This window comes from Brassica napus, chromosome C3 (genome assembly GCF_020379485.1).
Source record: "Brassica napus cultivar Da-Ae chromosome C3, Da-Ae, whole genome shotgun sequence".
NCBI classification, from domain to species: domain Eukaryota; kingdom Viridiplantae; phylum Streptophyta; class Magnoliopsida; order Brassicales; family Brassicaceae; genus Brassica; species Brassica napus.
In genome coordinates, this window is record NC_063446.1 from 24,439,862 (window position 1) to 24,459,576 (window position 19,715).

Below are 19,715 nucleotides of genomic sequence, written 5' to 3' on the forward strand. Positions count from 1 at the left end.
TTTGAACTGTTTGCGAGCCCCACTGACACGTGGTGGCCCACGATTAGTTTTTTAAAAAAAAAAATTTTTTTAAATCAGAGAAAAAAAAAATTAAGAAACCCAAAATTCATACCTACCGATAATCATGGCCTAATACGTCAAAAGCGCGCAAATCTGTTAAAAACTCGTTACTCTATGGCAAAGAGTATTATGGGCCTTGCTGCCTCTCGGCCCAAACCTATGTCTTCCTTCTCGTTAAACCCTTTCTACTCGTCTCCTCAAACCTCGCCTTCTCACTTCAATTCCTTACAAAACTAAAAGCCCTTGATTCTTGTCTTCCTCAGAAACATACTTTCACTATATCGTATTGAATTCGAGCTTAATCAGCTGGTCGGACACACAAAAGCAAGAAAGATGCGGATGCTGTTGAGACCAGGTAAATCAATTGATCACCACTTTCAGTTTCCGTTCCTTTTGTTAAAAAAAAAAAATCGTTACGAATCCGTTTGGTTCTGTTTTGCAAGGAACTATCTTCCGCAACGATACAAAGCCTCACCGTGTCGTCTCCTCCTCCCTTTGTAAAAAGAATCTATCATCTTTCTCTGATAACGGCGAAAATCGTGAGGGTAATAACAACAACAGACAAGTCATTAATTCGATTTGCAAAGTTCTGGAGAGCGGTCCATGGGGACCTTCATCCGAAACCGCTCTCTCCTCTCTCAACGTCTCTCCCCAACCAGAGCTGATCATCAGCGTCTTACGTAGGCTAAAAGACGTCAACGTCGCGATCGATTACTTCAAATGGTTCGAGAGAAGAACCGAGCTCCCTCACTGTCCTGAGTCCTACAACTCGCTGCTCTCTCTGATGTCACGCTGCGGAAAGTTCGAACCTTTGGAACAGATCCTCGGAGAAATGAGCGTTGCAGGGTTTGGTCCCTCTGTCACCACTTGCATCGAGATGGTCACGAGCTGCGTCAAGGCCAACAAGCTTAAACAAGGCTTTGACGTGTTGCAGATGATGAGGAAGTTCAAGTTCCGTCCCGCGTTCTCAGCTTACACAACACTGATCGGTGCTCTCTCGTCGTCGTCGTCTAACGACTCCGACAAGATGCTGACTCTCTTCCAGCAGATGCAGGAGCTAGGCTACGAGCCTACGGTTCATCTCTTCACTACTTTGATCCGCGGCTTCGCTAGAGAAGGAAGAGTCGATTCCGCTTTGTCTTTACTCGACGAGATGAAGAGCAGCTCTCTCGACGCCGACATTGTCCTTTACAACGTGTGTATAGACTGCTTCGGTAAAGCGGGTAAAGTCGACATGGCGTGGAAGTTTTTCCACGAGATGGAAGCCAACGGTTTGCGCCCCGACGAAGTCACTTACACCAGCATGATTGGAGTTTTGTGTAAAGCCAATAGATTGGAAGAAGCTGTGGAGATCTTTGAGGGTTTGGAGAAGAGCAGACGCGTACCTTGCACTTACGCTTACAACACGATGATCATGGGTTACGGCTCGGCCGGAAAGTTTGAGGAAGCTTACAGTTTGCTAGAGAGACAAAGATCCAAAGGCTCTATACCGAGTGTGATAGCTTACAACTGCATCCTCACATCCCTGAGAAGAATGGGGAGAGTTGACGAAGCGCTGAGAGTCTTTGAAGAGATGAAGAAAGACGCTCCCCCGAATCTTTCGACCTATAACATTCTCATTGATATGTTGTGTAGAGCTGGTAAGCTTGATTCCGCCTTTTCGATGCGTGATTCCATGGAGAAAGCTGGTTTGTTTCCTAATGTAAGGACCGTGAACATAATGGTTGATCGGTTATGCAAAGCAAACAAGCTTGATGAAGCTTGTGGTGTGTTCGAGGAGATGGATTGTAAACTTTGCACGCCGGATGAGATCACTTTCTGCTCGCTTATAGATGGGTTAGGGAAGGTTGGGAGAGTCGACGACGCGTATAGAATCTACGAGAAGATGCTGGACGCTGAGTGTAGGCCTAACTCTGTTGTCTACACGTCTCTTATAAAGAGCTTCTTTAACCATGGGAGGAAAGAAGATGGACACAAGATATATAAAGAGATGATGAGTCAGCGATGTTCTCCTGATCTGCAGTTTCTTAATACTTACATGGACTGTATGTTTAAAGCTGGTGAGGCTGATAAGGGAAGAGCGATGTTCGAGGAGATAAAAGCTCGTGGTTTCGTTCCGGATGCGAGAAGCTACTCGATCTTAATCCATGGACTGATCAAAGCAGGGTTTGCTAATGAAACTCACGAGCTGTTTTATTTAATGAAGGAGCGAGGATGCGTGCTGGACACGCGTGCTTACAACATTGTCATTGACGGTTTCTGCAAGTGTGGGAAAGTTAACAAAGCTTATCAGCTTCTGGAGGAGATGAAAGTGAAAGGTTTTGAACCGACTGTTGTTACTTATGGTTCGGTTATCGATGGACTTGCGAAGATAGATAGGTTAGACGAAGCTTATATGCTCTTTGAGGAAGCGAAGTCGAAGGGGATAGAGCTGAACGTTGTGATCTACAGTAGTTTGATTGATGGGTTTGGGAAAGTGGGGAGGATCGATGAAGCTTACCTCATCTTGGAGGAGCTGATGCAGAGAGGGCTGACGCCTAATGTTTACACGTGGAACTCGCTGCTCGACGCGTTGGTGAAGGCTGAGGAGATCAACGAAGCATTGGCTTGTTTCCAGTCTTTAAAAGAGATGAAATGCGCGCCGAACCAAGTTACTTACGGTATCTTGATCAACGGTCTTTGCAAGGTGAGGAAGTTTAACAAAGCCTTTGTGTTTTGGCAAGAGATGCAGAAGCAAGGGATGAAGCCAAACGCTGTCTCGTACACTACTATGATCTCGGGGCTTGCGAGGGCTGGGAACATTGCGGAGGCCGGTTCGCTTTTTGAGCGGTTTAAGGGGAATGGTGGTGTTCCGGACTCTGCTTGTTATAACGCTATGATTGAAGGTCTGAGTAGTGGGAACAGGGCGGTTGAGGCTTATGCGCTTTTTGAGGAGACGCGGAGGAGAGGGTTGAGTATTCATAGCAAGACCTGCGTTGTGCTTTTGGATGCTTTGCATAAGAGTGATTGTCTTGAGCAAGCGGCTGTTGTTGGTGCTGTTTTGAGGGAAACGGGGAAGGCGAAGCACGCTGCACGGTGTTGGTAGGGAGTGGTTTGCTTGGACAACAAGAAAAACGTTCTGGATTGTGTTTGATACCACCAGTCAAGTGGTGGTTCTGAACGTTTTTGATTTACAAGGATCACTGGAGGAGCGAGCTCCTTGTGCAGTTGAGAAGCTGAAAGTTGAAGAAGAATGTTTACTAGAAATGAATTTTATAACCACTGCAATATTGATCTTTTTATGATCATATCCTGAGCTTGATAGCCTACTTATTGCTAGACGAGAAAGATGCATTGAAAACTAAAGCAAAGCTGTTTACGTAGCTTGTCGATGTATTAAGTAAGATAAAACAAAATCATGTGGGTACTATCATACATAACTTCTTTTTTTTGAAACACTTTTTTTATAAAACACAGCATAGACTGTTACATGGAAGCATTGTGAATGATAATATCATGTTGTGCTACCATTTTACATAGGACCCATACCCAAACTCGTAAGGAACCAAAAACATTTTTACCTTCTTTACGTTACAAACATGAATCCAAGTCCAAATATGACTGAGATTCAAAGATCTTAGCTAAAACACAGTTGATAATCATATTTATCTTTACTAAAAACATAAATTTCAGCTTTCAGCCGACAACATCATATTTTATATCTATTATATAACTTGTTACCACTCTATTTGCACCTCATAAACCAAAATAAACCGGTAACCACAAATAAAATTATTTTGCAAAACATAAATACAATATGTGAATACTACTAAAACAGTACAACTGTTCTTGGGTTCTCAACGAAACATAAATGTTGAATAGAAGATTAGAAAAAATCTAGGTTTTTCAAAAAAAAAAAAAAACCCTTCAGCTGTCACATGAAGAAAGTCTATATGGTTCAAATGTGAGCGTCATAGATCAACAAGTTATGCTAAACAAAATATATAAAAAAAAAGCTCGCTTTGGTCTGAAAACAAACGAGATCTTTATTTTTCCACTCGCTCACTCACACAAGGGCAAGATCCAAAATCGTCTACTTTTTAACTAAACCAACACATACAAACTAATCAGCTTTGCACGTCTTCTTGTTATGTCCTAGCCCCTTGCACTTGCTACACTGCAGCTGCCGCTTTATCATATCCAACGGCTCAACCCTCTTCATCTTCGGCCTCCCCGGCGTCCTCCTCGTGGGCGGAGGCGTCACCGCAACCAACCCCTCCACCGCCTCCTCCATCATCATCCTATCCATATTCGGCACAGGATGAATCGACTCCGCATACATCAACCTATGGCTCTCGACCGTCAAGTACCTAGAGCAATACTCATAAGGGCTCTTCTCTATACACATGATCACCGCAACCGCGTGGCTGCAAGGTAACCCCGTCAGCCTCCAGATCTTGCAGTCACAATCGCACTGATCAATATCAACAATGTTGATGGATGAGTCTCCTCCGTTGACCTGGAACAAGCTACCTTCTGGGGGAGAAACCTGAAGCGTCTGCGCAAGTGCCATCTCTTTCTGAAGCTTCTCTTCGTTGGAAGGCGTAAGGGTTGTGACCCAGTCACGTGACTGCACCTGACGCGTGTAGATGGACTGCATCATCTTCGCCCGAAACTCATCGATCATTTGTGTTATAGGAAACTCATGAGCCTCAGACACCCAGCTGTAGAAGTCTAGCCCGAACGTCGAGTACATCTGATTATACCTCTCTCCCTGGAACAGCGCGTTCGCCCAATGGTGAGGCTCGCTCTCTGTAACCCACTTACAAGCGTCGGGAGATATGTTCTTCATGCTCTCCAGCGCGCTGCAGTATCCCTCCGGCGTCGCCGCGTAGGCCACCGAGTAGAAGTCGTTGAGCATGTACCGCCTCGCCTCGTGAGAGAACTGTCCTCTCAAATCGGTATTCATCTTCTCAGCCAGCTGGCGAAGACAGTAGGCGTGGTGCGCGTCTTCGAAGACCTGGGGGATCGCGTTCTTCAGACCGTTCTGAAAATCGGCGACGAACGTGATCCTCCTGGACTCGGACAAGGCGGATTTGAGCTGCTGGAGGAACCAGAGCCAGTTCTCTTCGGTCTCCGCGTCGACGACGGCGAATGCCACTGGGAATACGCCGTCCTCGGCGTCGGAGGCCGTTGCAATAAGCATGACACCTTGGTACTTCGAGTTGAGGACGGCGTTGTCCAGGAAAAGGAGAGGCCTGGAGCCTTGTTTGAACCCGGAGATCGAAGCGTAGAACGATATGAAGAGACGGTGGAAGCTAGAGTCCTCTTTCGTCGCGAACACGGCGATGCTTCCGGGGTTTGTCTCCTTGATCTTCTCGCAGAGCAGAGGGAGCTGACTATAGGCTTCTTTGTAAGAGCCTTGGAGCTGCTCTCTAGCAACCTCTTTGGCCCTCCACGCCTGCGAGTAGTTCAGCTGAATGCCGTACTCTCTCTTTATATCCTCGGCGATGTCTTTGGGTTTGTAGTCAGGGAAGGCCTTCAGCTTCTCTTTCAAGATGGTTCTCACCCATCCTCTCGTCGCGCGGTATCCGGGCTTGATGACGGACCTCTCGCACGTGTGCCTCGGGTTCATTTTCTTGATGCAGATCAGCTGAGTCGTCGACAGCCTCGCCGCGGTGATGCGCCACGGGCAGCCTTGGGCTTTGCACTTGACGGAGACTCGGTGGCTGTCGTTTTTCTTGTACTTGTAAGCGAAACCGTGAGCGACCGAGTACTTGTGCAGTGCGTCACGGAACTCGATGAAGCTGTTGAAACGTTGGTCGACGCCTGTGATGACGTTCTCCCACTGCTGTATCGCAGTGTGGTGTTTCTGATCGACCAAAACGAAGTTGCACGGTAAAGGGCTTTCGTCAGGCATGGCTAAGTCGATTTGAAAATCGTTTGCCATGTCCTCGTCAACAATGTCGTCTTCTCCTGCAGCAGTGATCACAGGTACAACCCCTTCTGATGCCGTAGTCCTACTTGACCTGTAAAATTAATCCACACGTTAGAAAAATTCTAACTATGATTAGTTCAGTGGACTAAAGACAAGTTTCTACACTAATCTAAAACTTCTAGAAAGTTGTAACTTTTTGATGCAGTTATCCTACTTGACCAGTAAAATTTATTCAACTCCGGGGTGTTAAATGATTTAGCTTGCTCAACTCAGTTTAACTCCTTAGCTCATTTTCAATATGTAAATTCGAACTCAGATCATCTTGGTCACACGTCAAATGAGTTAGCTCGTGATCTATTAAAAATAAATATAATCAATAAAATCATTAAAAAAAAAAATTAACACCAATGTTCACACACTAGTTAACGAACAATTCTAACAATGATCAGATCAGTGGACCAAATACAAGTTCTACACCAAAACTTCTTCTATTAAGCTGTAACAAGGGGAATATATATATAACAAGGCACAATAAAAACATGTACCTACCTACTAGCTGGCATGTTGGAGACATTGACCACACCACTTTCTTGAGGCATGACGAAAACCTCAACAGTCCCTGCATCAGCAGAGAACTTAACCATGCGCATGAAATCCTTATCCTTAGAGATGGTGATAAGAGTCTTCTTGTTTCCAGGGAGGAAGTACTTGAGCGTCATCGTCTCCACACCAAACCCGAAATACTCAGCCAGCTCTGTCTTGAAATCACTCATCGAAGTGTTCTGATCGATGTCTATAGCAAAGGCGTCGCCACTACCGGAATACGATAACAATCCATCGTCTTTGTTGGTTACGAACTCTCCTCCTGAACGACATATAGCAATCACTTTGTTGTTGGTAGCCATTACCAAACACACACCTGTAGAAAAACCAAATCAGAGAAATCGCAAAGTTCAAATTCAGACCACCGTTGAAAAACCCTAGTTTCGCAAAAAAAAAAAAAAAAAAAAACAACGAATCCGAAATTGAGCAATAGATCATAATTACTACAGAACAAAGGCTAAATCTTAGGGCTCGAAGATGTGACATCAGTGTTACCGTTGATTGCGTCAGCGTTAGACAGGATTGATCGCGAATTGGGTTCTCGTTTCAGGGGGAAAAGAATCGAAATTTGCAGAGCCCTTTTCTCCGGCAGACGAGAGAGAGAGAGAGAGAGAAACGTTCACGCAGCGTTTAGAAACGTTAGAGAAGAACCTAGGAACAAGATTAGCGTTTCGCGTCTGTATTTATACGATTTACGAATTTTTATTTATTTATTAACTGTCGGAGTATCTTCGGTTCTGTAATAAGATAAGAGTTCTGTTCTGTTCTATTATGTTAAACCAGATCAATTAAAGGCCCAAACTAAGGCCCAATATCACTAATTAAAACGCACCGTTTCACGGAACTTCACTACCTTAGTCCGAATCTTTCAGATTACACACAGAAACAGAGGAAGAAGAAGCAGAGGAAGAAGAAGATGAGTGGCGCTACACCAGCGCTTCCTCCGTCACTCTTTACCAATGGGTCCCTATCTTCTCCTCAGAATATCTCCGTAAGAGCCAAAAACAATCTCTCTATCTCTCTCTCCTATCTTTAGACTTCTCTGTTGGCTTGGAAATGCTCTTTTTGGTGACATAATCTGAACTTGTGTGTTTTGCAGAAGACTGACTTGAACAGTTTTGTAAAGGTCAGTGATCCTGGTGGCTTTAAATGGCGACTTGTGATAGCATACGATGGCACCAAGTTCGCAGGTTCGTCTTTCAGAACTGTAACAGTATCCCTAAGTCAGGGACCATACACAATATATAAGAAATGAATAGTCATAATCCTTGAGAGTGCGTTGATTATTGTATCTATAGAATTACATCACAGACTCTTACTTAAAGTCATTAAAGTCTTTAGTAATGTTTCCGTGGACTTTTACTTATTTATAGCTCTAGAATCAGTCCATTATCTTTTTGGATCTTTCACTTTGGATGCATAGACCAATCTTTGTTTCTTTATATCAAACTGAAACTAGGAGTTTGGTTTCAGGTTGGCAATATCAGGAGTCACCACCAACGGTCCAATCAATGTTAGAGAAAGCCTTAACTCAGATAACAAAGGTCCAAAGAAAAGAGCTTCATCTAGTTGGAGCTGGTAGGACTGATGCAGGAGTTCACGCTTGGGGTCAGGTTCGACTCAAAACTCCCAACTCTCTCATGAAAATTTCAAGATTCAATCATCTCTCCTTCTTTTTTTTTTTATTGCAGGTAGCTCATTTTGTGACTCCTTTTAATTACAATACCTTGGACAGCATCCACGCCGCGTTAAACGGTCTTCTTCCTCTAGACATCCGTGTCAGAGAGATCGGTGCGGCGGTTCCTGAGTTCCACGCTCGGTTCTCTTGCCGTAGCAAGGTTTACCGATACCAGATATACAGCGACACGTTCATGGACCCGTTCCAGCGTCATTTCGCTTACCACACTGCTTATAAACTGAATGCTTGTAAAATGCGGGAAGCTGCACAGCATTTTGTTGGCAAGCATGATTTCTCTGCGTTTGCTAACGCTACAAGGGAAGATGGAGTGCCTGATCCTTTGAAAACTATCTCTCGTTTTGATGTCATTGAAATGGTAAAGATTAGGCATGCGGTAGTTTGGTTTTTGGCTAGTTCGATTCAACATAAATCTTACCAAATTAACCTGAAATAAAGTTCGGTTCGGTATCCTGCTAGTTTGGTTTTTAAAACTCCTTCCTAAGTTTTTGATTTCGGTAATATTTTGGTTTGGTTTTGTTAAAATTTCGGATAAGTTTGGTTAATTTCGGTTAGTTTGGGCAAGTGTGGTAAGATTTTGACCTTGTTTGTGTGTTTGGTGTTTTAGGGATCTCTTCTACATCTTGAAGTTGAAGGCTCAGGGTTTATGTACAGACAAGTTAGAAACATGGTAGCTTTGCTGATTCAGGTTGGAAAGGAAGCATTGGATTCAGACATTGTCCCAATGATTCTGGAAACCAAAGACAGGAGAGAGCTTGCCAAGTATACATTGCCTGCGCCACCTCATGGTCTTTGTCTTGTCTCTGTTAAGTATAAGGAAGATCATTTACAGCTTCCACCAGATTGTCCTTTAACTAGTTTTGGTAGACATCACACTATAACAAAGTGTAAACTTCCCTTCTATTGAAAACAACTCTTCTGTTTAAAATAGAAATTGAAAGAAGAAAAGAAAAATACATTGTCTGTTTACTTTTATGAAAGATTACAATCTTTACAAAGACCATATGCTTTAAAAAATGTCGCATCGGTTAGTTAAGTTTTTTTTTTCTTTTTTTTGAACATTAGTTAGTTAAGTTATTAAAAACTAGATAGCTCAACGCTTCAACAAACAGATCACATGATATAGAATTCGTTAGCTCCAACAAACAGATTGTTATAAGTTTCACAAAGCGGCAAATTAGAAGACAAGTGGTTAGTTCTAAATGAAGTAAATTAATATAAGCTTAGATAAGAAAATTAAGTTTGATCATAGTTCCAAATACGATCGGGCAGAGTTAAACTATTTATATCGCTTCTCTTACTCGCTCCTTAATGTATTCTTGTTTTTCTCCTTCTTCTTCTTGATCTCCATTTTCTTCATGACCATTCCTATTTTCTTGTGGTGTGTTTTCAGCTTCTTCTTCACACACGATCTCACATTGAAGTGTAACTTCAACTCCATTACCGAGCTGTTTCGTTACATCTACTTCTTGCTTGTTGTCATCCTCTTCTCCACTCATGATCTCTAACTCTTGATCATTTACATCTTGCTCGATGTCATTGTCTTCCCCACTGATCTCTCCTTCTTGATCACTGTCTGCTTCTGTATCTGCATCTACCTCTTCTTCATTGGCTTCTATATCTGCATCTACCTCTTCTTCATTGATCTCTAACTCTTGATCACTTACATCTTGATTGATGTCATTGTCTTCACCATTGATCTCTCCTTCTTGATCACTGTCTGTTTCAGTATCTGCCTCTTCTTCATTGTTCTCAACTATTGGTGCATTAGGAGGGGCAGAAACTTTGACACTTGGTTGATTATTCAGCCGTTCCCAGTTCCGTTGCATCCTATATGCTAAAACATACTGATGCATCTGCACAGATACCTATAAAATGTTCAAAAAGTGTTAATTAGAAAAAGCCAATAAAAAAATGTAAAAGCACAATATTATGGAACATAATTAAGTACTAACCATGGCGGTGGGGTAAGAATAGCATGGAACGTTGTACATGTAAGGATGGTGTCCATAATATGGAGCCCTAGACATTACAAAAGAAAATTCAATAAAAATTAGATTAGTTATTCATTAAAGTCAAAAGAGCATACAATACGATGATTTTGATTTATTTTAAGAAAATCTATAAATAATTTACCAGTAGGGCTGAGGACAATGTGGGTTTGGATTCTGAGAAGCTAGCTGATATTGATGCGATGCCGCCTGATTAAATAAACCTGCAAGTTTAGGGTTTATGGAGATTAATAAGCTGTTCATTGAAAAGTTTTGTTGCATAACAAAATAAAAATATGTAAATAAGAGATCAAACCGTTTTGATATTGATGCGATGGTCCAGCCTGATGTAGTAGATTACCTACATAATTTTAAGATTAAGAAGAAGATTAATAAAGCTAGAAATTAGCAGCAAAAAAGGTAGTAACTATAAAACAAGATTGATGAAGATTAGAGATTAAACCGTTTTGGTTAGACTGGTTACTGTTATTCTTTGCACCAATGTAAGCCATATTGACATTGGTTTGTCTTCCATCAATAACCTGCCACGGTAGTTTACAAGCTGTATTGGCAGATTCAGCATTCCTAAAAACAACCTGCTCGTAACAAAAATTCAGAAAATATATCTAATCTATATAAAGCCTAGTTATAAATAAGAATAATCGTTTGGTTAACCTAATCATAAATCAAACAGAAGGATCGTTTCGTATTACCAAACGCAATTCGAACAAAAGTAACATGTATATGTAACTAAAAAGCTCACTTTCACAAGTTTTATTTTACAATATCAAGTAGTTTCAAAACCGTTCACAAAGAATCAAAAGATTATTATATGCAATTGAAATAAAGAAGAAGTACTTACAAAGCCATAGCCTTTTGATCTTAACTTTCCTCCTGGGAGACCCTCGCTGACAACATTAGCATCAATAACCTCTCCAAACCGTTCTTGGAAAAAGTTTCTTAAATCATCTGTTGTTGTTCTCCAGGTTAAACCTCCAACGAAGATCTTCGTGTCTTTAAAATTATTATTTTTCTGGTTTGGCTGAGACATGATAAGTAATCTCTTTCAAACCAAAGCTTTGCTATCGAAGATGTAGAGAGACAAGCGAGCGCAGGGGTTTTAGAATGGAAAACGTTTTTTTGTTTGAGGAGATTGTTTCGGTAATAATGGTGGGAATGATATATAAGTTCATGGAATTTAATTCCTTTCTGGAAAAGGAAAAAGAAAAAAAAATGTTAAGTCTCTTGCATTTATTTTTATTTTGATATATATATTTTTTTTTGTTCAAGATATATATATCTAAGAGTTTTAAATTTAAATTTTTGTAAAATAAAAAAAGTGTCTCTTATCTTCTTTTTTTGGTGAACTAATATATATCTTTAAGAGTTTTATTTCAACTTTTGTACAATAAAAAAACGTGCATGCAATGGTCTAGCGGTTAGAACTTAGGATAGATACTTCGTTAATCATTTTTGTGATGCTATATGTTGCCTGAAACAGTGAAGATATTAAGGATAGTGTTTCCTCCTGCAAAAACATTGGCAGAGCCCGGTGTTTGAGCATAGCAAGATAAAATATTCGTCTATCACCCCTAAAATAAAATATTCGTGATTAATAGGTATAAGATAATTCGACTCCAAATGATCAAGAAAAAAAAATTTGTTTAATAATTGTTTCAAACTCATGAGTCATGAATCTCAAGGGCAGTGTCGGCTCTAGGCAGAGCTTCTCGTGGACTAGATCATTCCTCTGGCATTGATGATCAGGATTCAGGACCGATGCTGGATCAAGTCGGATGAAACATTTGTCTCAGGCTTTCAAAATTTTTTTAAAAAAATAATATAAATAGACTTTCAAATTTGTAAAAAAATTTTTAGGCCCCTACACTATAAAATTTCTTTTTGAACAGTATAATTTTCAAAATCTCAGGACCGGTCTATGTAGTGTTTTTTTTTTATTTTCCATGTAATCCGGTCATGGATACATTGGACGTGTTGGAAGAACAACAAGAGGAGCAAGAGGAAAAGGAAAAGTTTTAGTCTTTGTGGTGGGGAAACAAGTAGCATTATCAGAAAGGATCATTTAGCGAAACCAGAAGGATCATCCGATTCATGATGTCCCAAACGCACAACTTCACTTAACTCTTTATCTTACTTTCCCTATGTGTTGAAAATGCTGAGAAAAACAAGGGTCACAATTATTTACAATCGATAACAACTGGCCTTTACCATTGTTTTGCTCAAATTGTTTGTAAACAAAATAATCACATAATAAAAAACAATTTCTTTTAAATAAAATACACATTTATAACTAATAATTAAAAAATATATTGTTTTAACCAGTACTAGTAAAAAAAATATGTTATCTAAAATCAGTTTAATAAATAAGAACAATTAAAAAAACCAACTTAAGATTAATTAAGATAGCTTATTCTGCCAAAAATAAGAAATTAAATATTTTATAAGTTAGATAAATAAAAATTAAGAAATTGAATATTTATAATTTTAATATTCATATATATATATAACTAAAATACAAGACAAACAGAAAAATTGAACTATACTAAAACTAATTATAAAGGCTTATACGTGAAGCGCGTAAAGTTTTTATAAAAGTTTATTGCTTGACAATTGTTTTATATCTATTTACTTTGTTTTTAATTTTTTGTCATATCGTTGTGTCCGTATTGTCTCATTTTAATTATTACAGTTCACTAGCATTACATTTATTAGATTAACATAAACACAACCTTGCCGTCTTATATGGTTAATCATATTAACCTACATAGAAATTTATACATGAGTTATGTGTATTTTGTTCTAAGTATTTTCTTTTGATTTATTTTGTACTCTTATTTTTTTTTACCTTAGTGTGGTTTATATTGTGTTTGTTTTTAAAGATGGTTAGTATTATATCAGCGTTGATTTTTTATATTATCTCTTTATTATTTGAAAATAGAAACTGGATACGTTTAAAATTTTTGATTGATATTATAACTTTAGATTTGCGCTTTATATCATTCATTTTTGCAGTTGTAACAAAATTGTACTGCTTTCCATGCAAAATTTATTGATTTATTTTTTGCTTGTTCTTCATCTTTTTTTTTGAAATTTTAATTTTAATTATGTATTAGTTTTTGGTTGTGATTTTTCAATAATTTCTTATTAATTTTCATTATCTTGAGTTTATTGGTTGTGGGTTTGTTATTGTTTCTTATCAAATTCACAAAACATAGTTCAGTGATTAAAATAGAAAAACAAATATGCCAGATTTACTTTTTTTTTGTCTTGGATTTTGATGAAACGTGGAAATATTGTAAAAGATTTCTTTCCTTTCTGTATTTCATTTTGTATTTCCTTGTATTCTTAAAATTTATGTACTAGATTATATTATGTATTTTTACTAAATTATCAATTGTTGACTAAATTTTCGCCAACACTAAATTATATGTCTACTTTATATTTACTTACTAATTTATTATATCTTATTATCTCTGTTTTCTGATGTTCTTTTATATGTTTTGATTGTATATTTATCAGTGGTTGTGTTTTTTAATTAATTTTATTTCTATTTTTTAGTCTTGAGCTCAGTGAAATTTTTTTTTTGTGTGATTCACTCTTTTTATTTTGTTAAGGTAGATTTGATGAATCATGAAAAAATCGTAAATGAATTGTTTTTCTTTTGTTCATGGTTATTTCTTATATTATTTTTTGTCAACATTTATTAGATTATTATTTATCTTCAGAAAGATTAATATTAAAATTTTGGTTGACTGAATATAAACTATTCTTTAGAAATGATTTATGGTTTATTAAATATGTTGTTAAAAGATTTGATTTAAATTATAAATAGATTAATTAATAATTCTAAAATTTATGTTTAGGTGTCAAATTTTTAGATAACTTCTTTAATGATGTGAAAGCATGAGAAGAGAGCATTTTTGGATAACTTCTTTAAATTGAAGTATAATAATTTACAAGTGAAAAAATTAAATTATACAACTCAAACATATCTATTCTCATATACTTAATAAGAAAATAATATCAAAATATTCATTTAATTTAAAATTTTATTTTATTTAAATAATTAAGTTACATAAATAAATTCAAACAAATATTAAAATAATTCATTTATGTGTAATTACATAGCAATTTTGCCATTATACCAAATATAATTCATCCTATATAATAAGAACCATGCACACCACTAAAATCAAATATACAAACAAACAAACAAGCAAAATATTTACATACATAGAGAAGAAGAATTCAACAACAACAAAAAATTGTTATACAAGGGAAATGAAGACCATGAGATCTTCATACGTTTGTGAAAAATCTTTCGTGATGACGTCAACTATTCTCTTGCTTTTCATTTTAGGTGAGCCATTAGTTTTACAAAAATCCATACATAAAGAATGATTTTGTGATGACAATTTTCGTTGTGCGATTAAAGTTTTTATTTGGGTTATTACAGGACAAGCAAGTGCAATGAGTGTCCTCAACAACATGATATGTCTTAATGAAGTATCGCGTCCTGACAAGTGCGATGTAACGTGTCAAGAGAAAGGTTTTAATAGAGGGATATATGTAAATGAAGGTCTCAGTGTTGCGAAATGTTGTTGCGATAAAAGTTCTACGCCATCGATATTGTCTGAACCTGTTATACCTCCCGATCATAAGAGATATGCTCCATCGATATTGTCTGAACCTGTTATACCTCCCGATCATAAAAGGTTTGCGCCATCGATATTGTCTGAACCTGTTATACCTCCTGATCATAAGAGATATGCTCCATCGATATTGTCTGAACCTGTTATACCTCCCAATCATAAAAGGTTTGCACCATCGATATTGTCTGAACCTGTTATACCTCCCGATCATAAAAGATATGTGCCATCGATATTGTCTGAACCTGTTATACCTCCCGATCATAAGAGATATGCTCCATCGATATTGTCTGAACCTGTTATACCTCCCGATCATAAAAGGTTTGCGCCATCGATATTGTCTGAACCTGTTATACCTCCCGATCATAAGAGATATGCTCCATCGATATTGTCTGAACCTGTTATACCTCCCGATCATAAAAGGTTTGCGCCATCGATATTGTCTGAACCTGTTATACCTCCCGATCATAAAAGGTTTGCGCCATCGATATTGTCTGAACCTGTTATATCGATATTGTCTGAACCTGTTATACCTCCCGATCATAAGAGATATGCTCCATCGATATTGTCTGAACCTGTTATACCTCCCGATCATAAAAGGTTTGCGCCATCGATATTGTCTGAACCTGTTATACCACCCGATCATAAAAGACCAATTTTTTAAATATTGAATCATAAAATGTAATAAGAAAATAAACAAATCATTAATAAAAATATATGATTGAATATGTTCCTTCTTCTCATGCATTCAAACTTGTGTAGATGAAACATTTTATTGTCGTCATTATACAAGTCTGAAATAAAGAACTCGAAATTTATATGCAAACACTTTTGAATCCTATAAATATGGATTATGCAGATTAATGGAAAAATTATTTACAGTTTTTTTAGGATGGTGACATAAATTTTCATAAAATATATATAATTGTCACATATATAAATCGTCTTGTATTTTTTCTTGTAGTTTATTATAGTATAGTCAACCATTGTTTACCAAAAACTATACTGTATTATATTAAAAATCAAAACCCACAGAGCTTAAGAACTTTGTCATCATTTTATTTTGCTGCTTATAACAAATCAAACCTTATATGCATCACCTATACATTACACTCCAAAGTACTTCACAAATGTAAAACTGTTTCTAAGTGAAAGTAAAAACAAAACCAAGGGAACAAGAAGTGGAAACAGACATAACAAGAAGAGGTAACAATGCACAGGAGAAAATAGGAGATTCTGGAGGAGGGGTGGGGGAAGTTAAGAACAGCCAAAGCATTGTCTCAAAGAGAGAAATCCAGATGGCTCAGAGATCGATTCCTGGAGATCCTGTTTTGTACTCGGAAGATGTTTGAAGAAGGCCTTCACAGCTCCAGCCACACCATCCTCATCCTTCATAGCCTTTGCTAGAGTCTCTGCACTGCTCTTCACCTGCTCCCAGGTACACATATGCTCAGTTTCATTTGTTAACTCAATGGGCATTACCTATTCATATTATTATTTACCTTATCGTCGAGCATGAAATTTATGGCATCTTCAAGCTTATGAAGTGAGAACTCGTCCACTGGGATTGGTGGAGGTCCTACTCCTCTATCATGCACTCGTTCTCCCCAAAAAGGTTGGTCTCCAAAGAAAGGCACTATTGTAGTTGGGCACTGTATGGTTCAGACAAAGGAAAACACTTAAAGATTAGCAACTATCTCAAGTGGCAGACAACAGCTTACACTCAAACTAAACTCACCGCTGCTTTAAGACCTGCAGCCGTTGTTCCAGCACCACCATGATGAACCTGAGAGCAGAAAGAGCCACAATTTGTGAGAACACGCAATGCTAAAACATCAGAAGAGTTCCAGACTATTATAGACATACCACTGCCTTGCATCTAGGGAATAACCAGTCATGTGGGACGTTATCCAACAAGTAGACAAAGTCTTTGGGTTCTTTCACTGTATGAAAGCCGCATCAACCATATATTAATAACAATAATATACCAAACAGACAAGCATTTAATAAACTAAAAGGTCATACAGTTTCCAAGGCCACCCCAGCCTTTGTTAATGATTCCTCTCGTTTTAGTTCTTTGAAGTGCTTCCACAATGATCTCAGTCATCACCTCTGGTTCTTGGACAGGCTTTACCATAAAAAAAAACACATTATTTTCACCATAGACAAACGTTTGAGCGATTAAGAAGGATCCAAAAAAAAAACTCACCAGACTACCAAAGCCGATATAAATAGGTTTATCACCAGCTTCTAGCCACTCCACAAGCTCTGCAGGAGGTTCATAGTTTGATGCAAGATCAAGGAAGCAAAACCCCACTACATCGATCTGTGGACCCCAGTCTGAAAATAAATGAGAAGTAACATTCTAAGAACATCTATCATTGCATTAGTAAGTTCATTTAGTCATACTACTACCTTTAGGCTTTGGGACTAGATGAGGACTCCACATGTATCCATGTGGAACGTTAGAGCCAGAGCTTTGTGTTCCACTTAGATAAGTAACAGGCCTTAGCTTCAGTTTCTTTTTCCTGAGGTCATTTACCATGTCCCTTATCCCAAGCCATATCAATGAATCGACGATTTGATACGAGAGCTGACAATGCATTAAGATGATGTTAGAAGAAGAAGTCAAGCTTTGTACCAAACCAATCAGAAACAAGTCTCACTCTGTATCCTGCTGGCTGTTTGACACGTGACAAAGGGTGTGGAAACTCACTGGTTGGCCTGGATCAATCATTTAATAGCAGAAAGATAGTGTGAATGATTCTGAACAACAATAATTTTTAAAAAGGACAAGTGCCAATACAAGACTTACGTCCAAGGCATGGTGAAGAATACATGAATAGGTATCTTCAGAGCTTCTGCCACATGTGTATGTCCTGCAATGGCGATTCACAAGTTAGTTACCATTCAAAGTGAATCTCAAAAATTACTGAAACTAACCATAAGCTGGAGGATTGGCGATAATAGCATCAGCTTTAAAGGCAATCCCAGAATCTGGATCAGGTTCTTTACATGCTGGAAGTAGAGAGTATATGATGTCTTTCATTTGATTCCGTTGGATTGGAATCTCTGAAGGACCTGATGGTAAAAAGCCCTTGTTCTTAACCATATCTGCACACACAATGTAGCAAGGAAAACCAATGAGATGAATTGCTGATAACATATTAGATTGAAGTAAACAGTTTTGGTTAGATAACATACACTCAGCTAGCACTTTTGGATCTCCACCTAAAGGATAAAACTCCAATCCAGCAGTCAAAACAAACTCTTTGAAGTTTGCGTGGGTTGCAAGTCTAACTCTATGTCCATAGTCCTGAAGGCGTTTGGCTATTGCAACAAAAGGCTGAACGTCTCCGCGCGTACCGACGATTAGCATCACAATCTGCATAGGAGGAACGTACTGAAAGTCTACTCCATCGATAGACTCATCACCGTTTTTGGAATTTTCATCACGGTCTAAAGGAACAGATTGTGGGATGGAATCTGCTGGAACTTCAAACTCGACTGTTCCGTCATGTTTCACATTAGCTATACGGTTCAGCAACTTTAGCTTCTTCCCAGCAGAGATTCTGTCGTCGAATATCTTGGCGGCGTCCTCGGCAAGAATGTGAGTAACTTTGCGGTGCCTCTCGGTCTTTGACTTGTGTAACTTAGGCTTTGAGGATAATGATGATGGTGACGATGATGATTCAGCTCTATCATTTCTTGAGGATCTGTCCATCGGCACTGACCATTGTCGAGAAAAGCTTTTATTGCCACCACCTGAAAACCCCCACAAAGAAGCTTACAACGAACTTCAAGATCGAGATTCAAACAAAAGGAATCAACTTTGAGCCTAAACTGTCTCAATACGATTCGGCCTTCCCGTTCAATTACCTGAAGATTCAGCCAAAGCGTTTTCGACAATGGAGGCTGCAGTCGTTTCCGGTTGGCTCTCCGCTTCTTGAGAGCCATTGACGACGCTACTACCACCACCACCACCACCACCGTCTTCAATTTCCTCGATTTTCACGGAAGCACGGTCGGAGCTTGAAGAAGATGAAGAAGAGGAAGCAACCCTGTCAAGATTAGCCGGCGATGTTTCCGGCATCGTATTCTCTATCTCTCTCTCGACCAGCAGAGACGATTCTTGATCCTCCTCCGCTTCGGTCCCTCGAATATAATTATACGATTCTGTTCTTGCTTTTTCTTGCGATATTCAAGATTGAAACTTTTTAAAAGAAAGAAAAAAAGAAAAGAAAAAGGTTCGATCTTTTGTCTCGGGAGAGAGAGAAGCGGCGCGTTCGGACAAAAAAATGGGTCGATGTCTGGCGTGATGGTTGGGATCCCTCCGGTTCAGGTAACGATTTCGCGAATAACTGTCGGAACGATGGATAGTTCCGTCAATTTATAAATCAGAATAAATTGGGCTCGGAATAAATGTTCCTTAAAACGATGTCGCATGCGTTGACAGCGAATCTACTCTTTTTGTCATTTTCGTATTTTACGTCCTTGTCGTCTTTTCCCTCTCCCTGGTGGGATATTTATTTGTTTCATCCTTATTAAAGATTTTTTCTTCTTTTTTTTCAAAATTCAGATATTTCCCAATTTATGCCCAAGAAAATAACATCTAACCTACATTTATTTACTATTGTTTTTCCTCTTTAACTTATTTAATGCTATGGTCAAATGCTAATATTTTATTCGATTCATTTCTTTAAGTTTTTTAATGAAACAAAATTCACTAGTTTTGATTGAGATATGTATCAAAAATGTTAGTCTGAAAAAATTAAACA

At 38.4% G+C, this 19,715-nt stretch overlaps 6 protein-coding genes across 6 annotated transcripts; 3 read left to right on the top strand and 3 right to left on the bottom strand.

The window, feature by feature from the left end:
• The first annotated feature begins 249 nt into the window (after positions 1–249).
• Positions 250–3,497, top strand: LOC106388926 (pentatricopeptide repeat-containing protein At3g06920). The gene is made up of 2 exons (XM_013829099.3): positions 250–415; positions 504–3,497. Exons 1-2 carry the CDS (start codon positions 394–396, stop codon positions 3,143–3,145), a joined length of 2,664 nt encoding a protein of 887 aa, XP_013684553.2. The 5' UTR covers positions 250–393; the 3' UTR covers positions 3,146–3,497.
• Positions 3,498–3,971: 474 nt separating this feature from the next.
• Positions 3,972–7,245, bottom strand: LOC106388925. The gene is made up of 3 exons (XM_013829098.3): positions 7,076–7,245; positions 6,527–6,896; positions 3,972–6,068 (listed from the first exon to the last, which is right to left on the bottom strand). The coding sequence occupies exons 2-3, from the start codon at positions 6,880–6,882 to the stop codon at positions 4,163–4,165; spliced, it is 2,262 nt and encodes a 753-aa protein (XP_013684552.2). The 5' UTR covers positions 6,883–6,896; positions 7,076–7,245; the 3' UTR covers positions 3,972–4,162.
• Positions 7,246–7,419: 174 nt separating this feature from the next.
• On the top strand, positions 7,420–9,274 carry LOC106385659 (tRNA pseudouridine synthase A 1-like). Its single transcript, XM_013825565.3, has 5 exons — positions 7,420–7,571; positions 7,680–7,770; positions 8,054–8,193; positions 8,272–8,634; positions 8,884–9,274. The coding sequence occupies exons 1-5, from the start codon at positions 7,497–7,499 to the stop codon at positions 9,181–9,183; spliced, it is 969 nt and encodes a 322-aa protein (XP_013681019.1). The 5' UTR covers positions 7,420–7,496; the 3' UTR covers positions 9,184–9,274.
• A 7-nt stretch (positions 9,275–9,281) lies between these two features.
• Positions 9,282–10,616, bottom strand: LOC106384201 (glutamic acid-rich protein-like). Its single transcript, XM_022698165.2, has 4 exons — positions 10,584–10,616; positions 10,413–10,491; positions 10,232–10,298; positions 9,282–10,144 (listed from the first exon to the last, which is right to left on the bottom strand). The coding sequence occupies exons 3-4, from the start codon at positions 10,268–10,270 to the stop codon at positions 9,560–9,562; spliced, it is 624 nt and encodes a 207-aa protein (XP_022553886.2). The 5' UTR covers positions 10,271–10,298; positions 10,413–10,491; positions 10,584–10,616; the 3' UTR covers positions 9,282–9,559.
• A 3,761-nt stretch (positions 10,617–14,377) lies between these two features.
• LOC111204502 (proline-rich extensin-like protein EPR1) lies at positions 14,378–15,601 on the top strand. Its single transcript, XM_022699437.2, has 2 exons — positions 14,378–14,648; positions 14,745–15,601. Exons 1-2 carry the CDS (start codon positions 14,465–14,467, stop codon positions 15,599–15,601), a joined length of 1,041 nt encoding a protein of 346 aa, XP_022555158.2. The 5' UTR covers positions 14,378–14,464.
• Positions 15,602–15,975: 374 nt separating this feature from the next.
• LOC106388921 (sterol 3-beta-glucosyltransferase UGT80A2-like) lies at positions 15,976–19,332 on the bottom strand. The gene is made up of 12 exons (XM_048750146.1): positions 18,817–19,332; positions 18,142–18,702; positions 17,881–18,051; positions 17,753–17,816; positions 17,604–17,661; positions 17,353–17,530; positions 17,147–17,277; positions 16,963–17,065; positions 16,804–16,880; positions 16,676–16,723; positions 16,440–16,589; positions 15,976–16,365 (listed from the first exon to the last, which is right to left on the bottom strand). The coding sequence occupies exons 1-12, from the start codon at positions 19,028–19,030 to the stop codon at positions 16,195–16,197; spliced, it is 1,926 nt and encodes a 641-aa protein (XP_048606103.1). The 5' UTR covers positions 19,031–19,332; the 3' UTR covers positions 15,976–16,194.
• Positions 19,333–19,715: the final 383 nt, after the last annotated feature.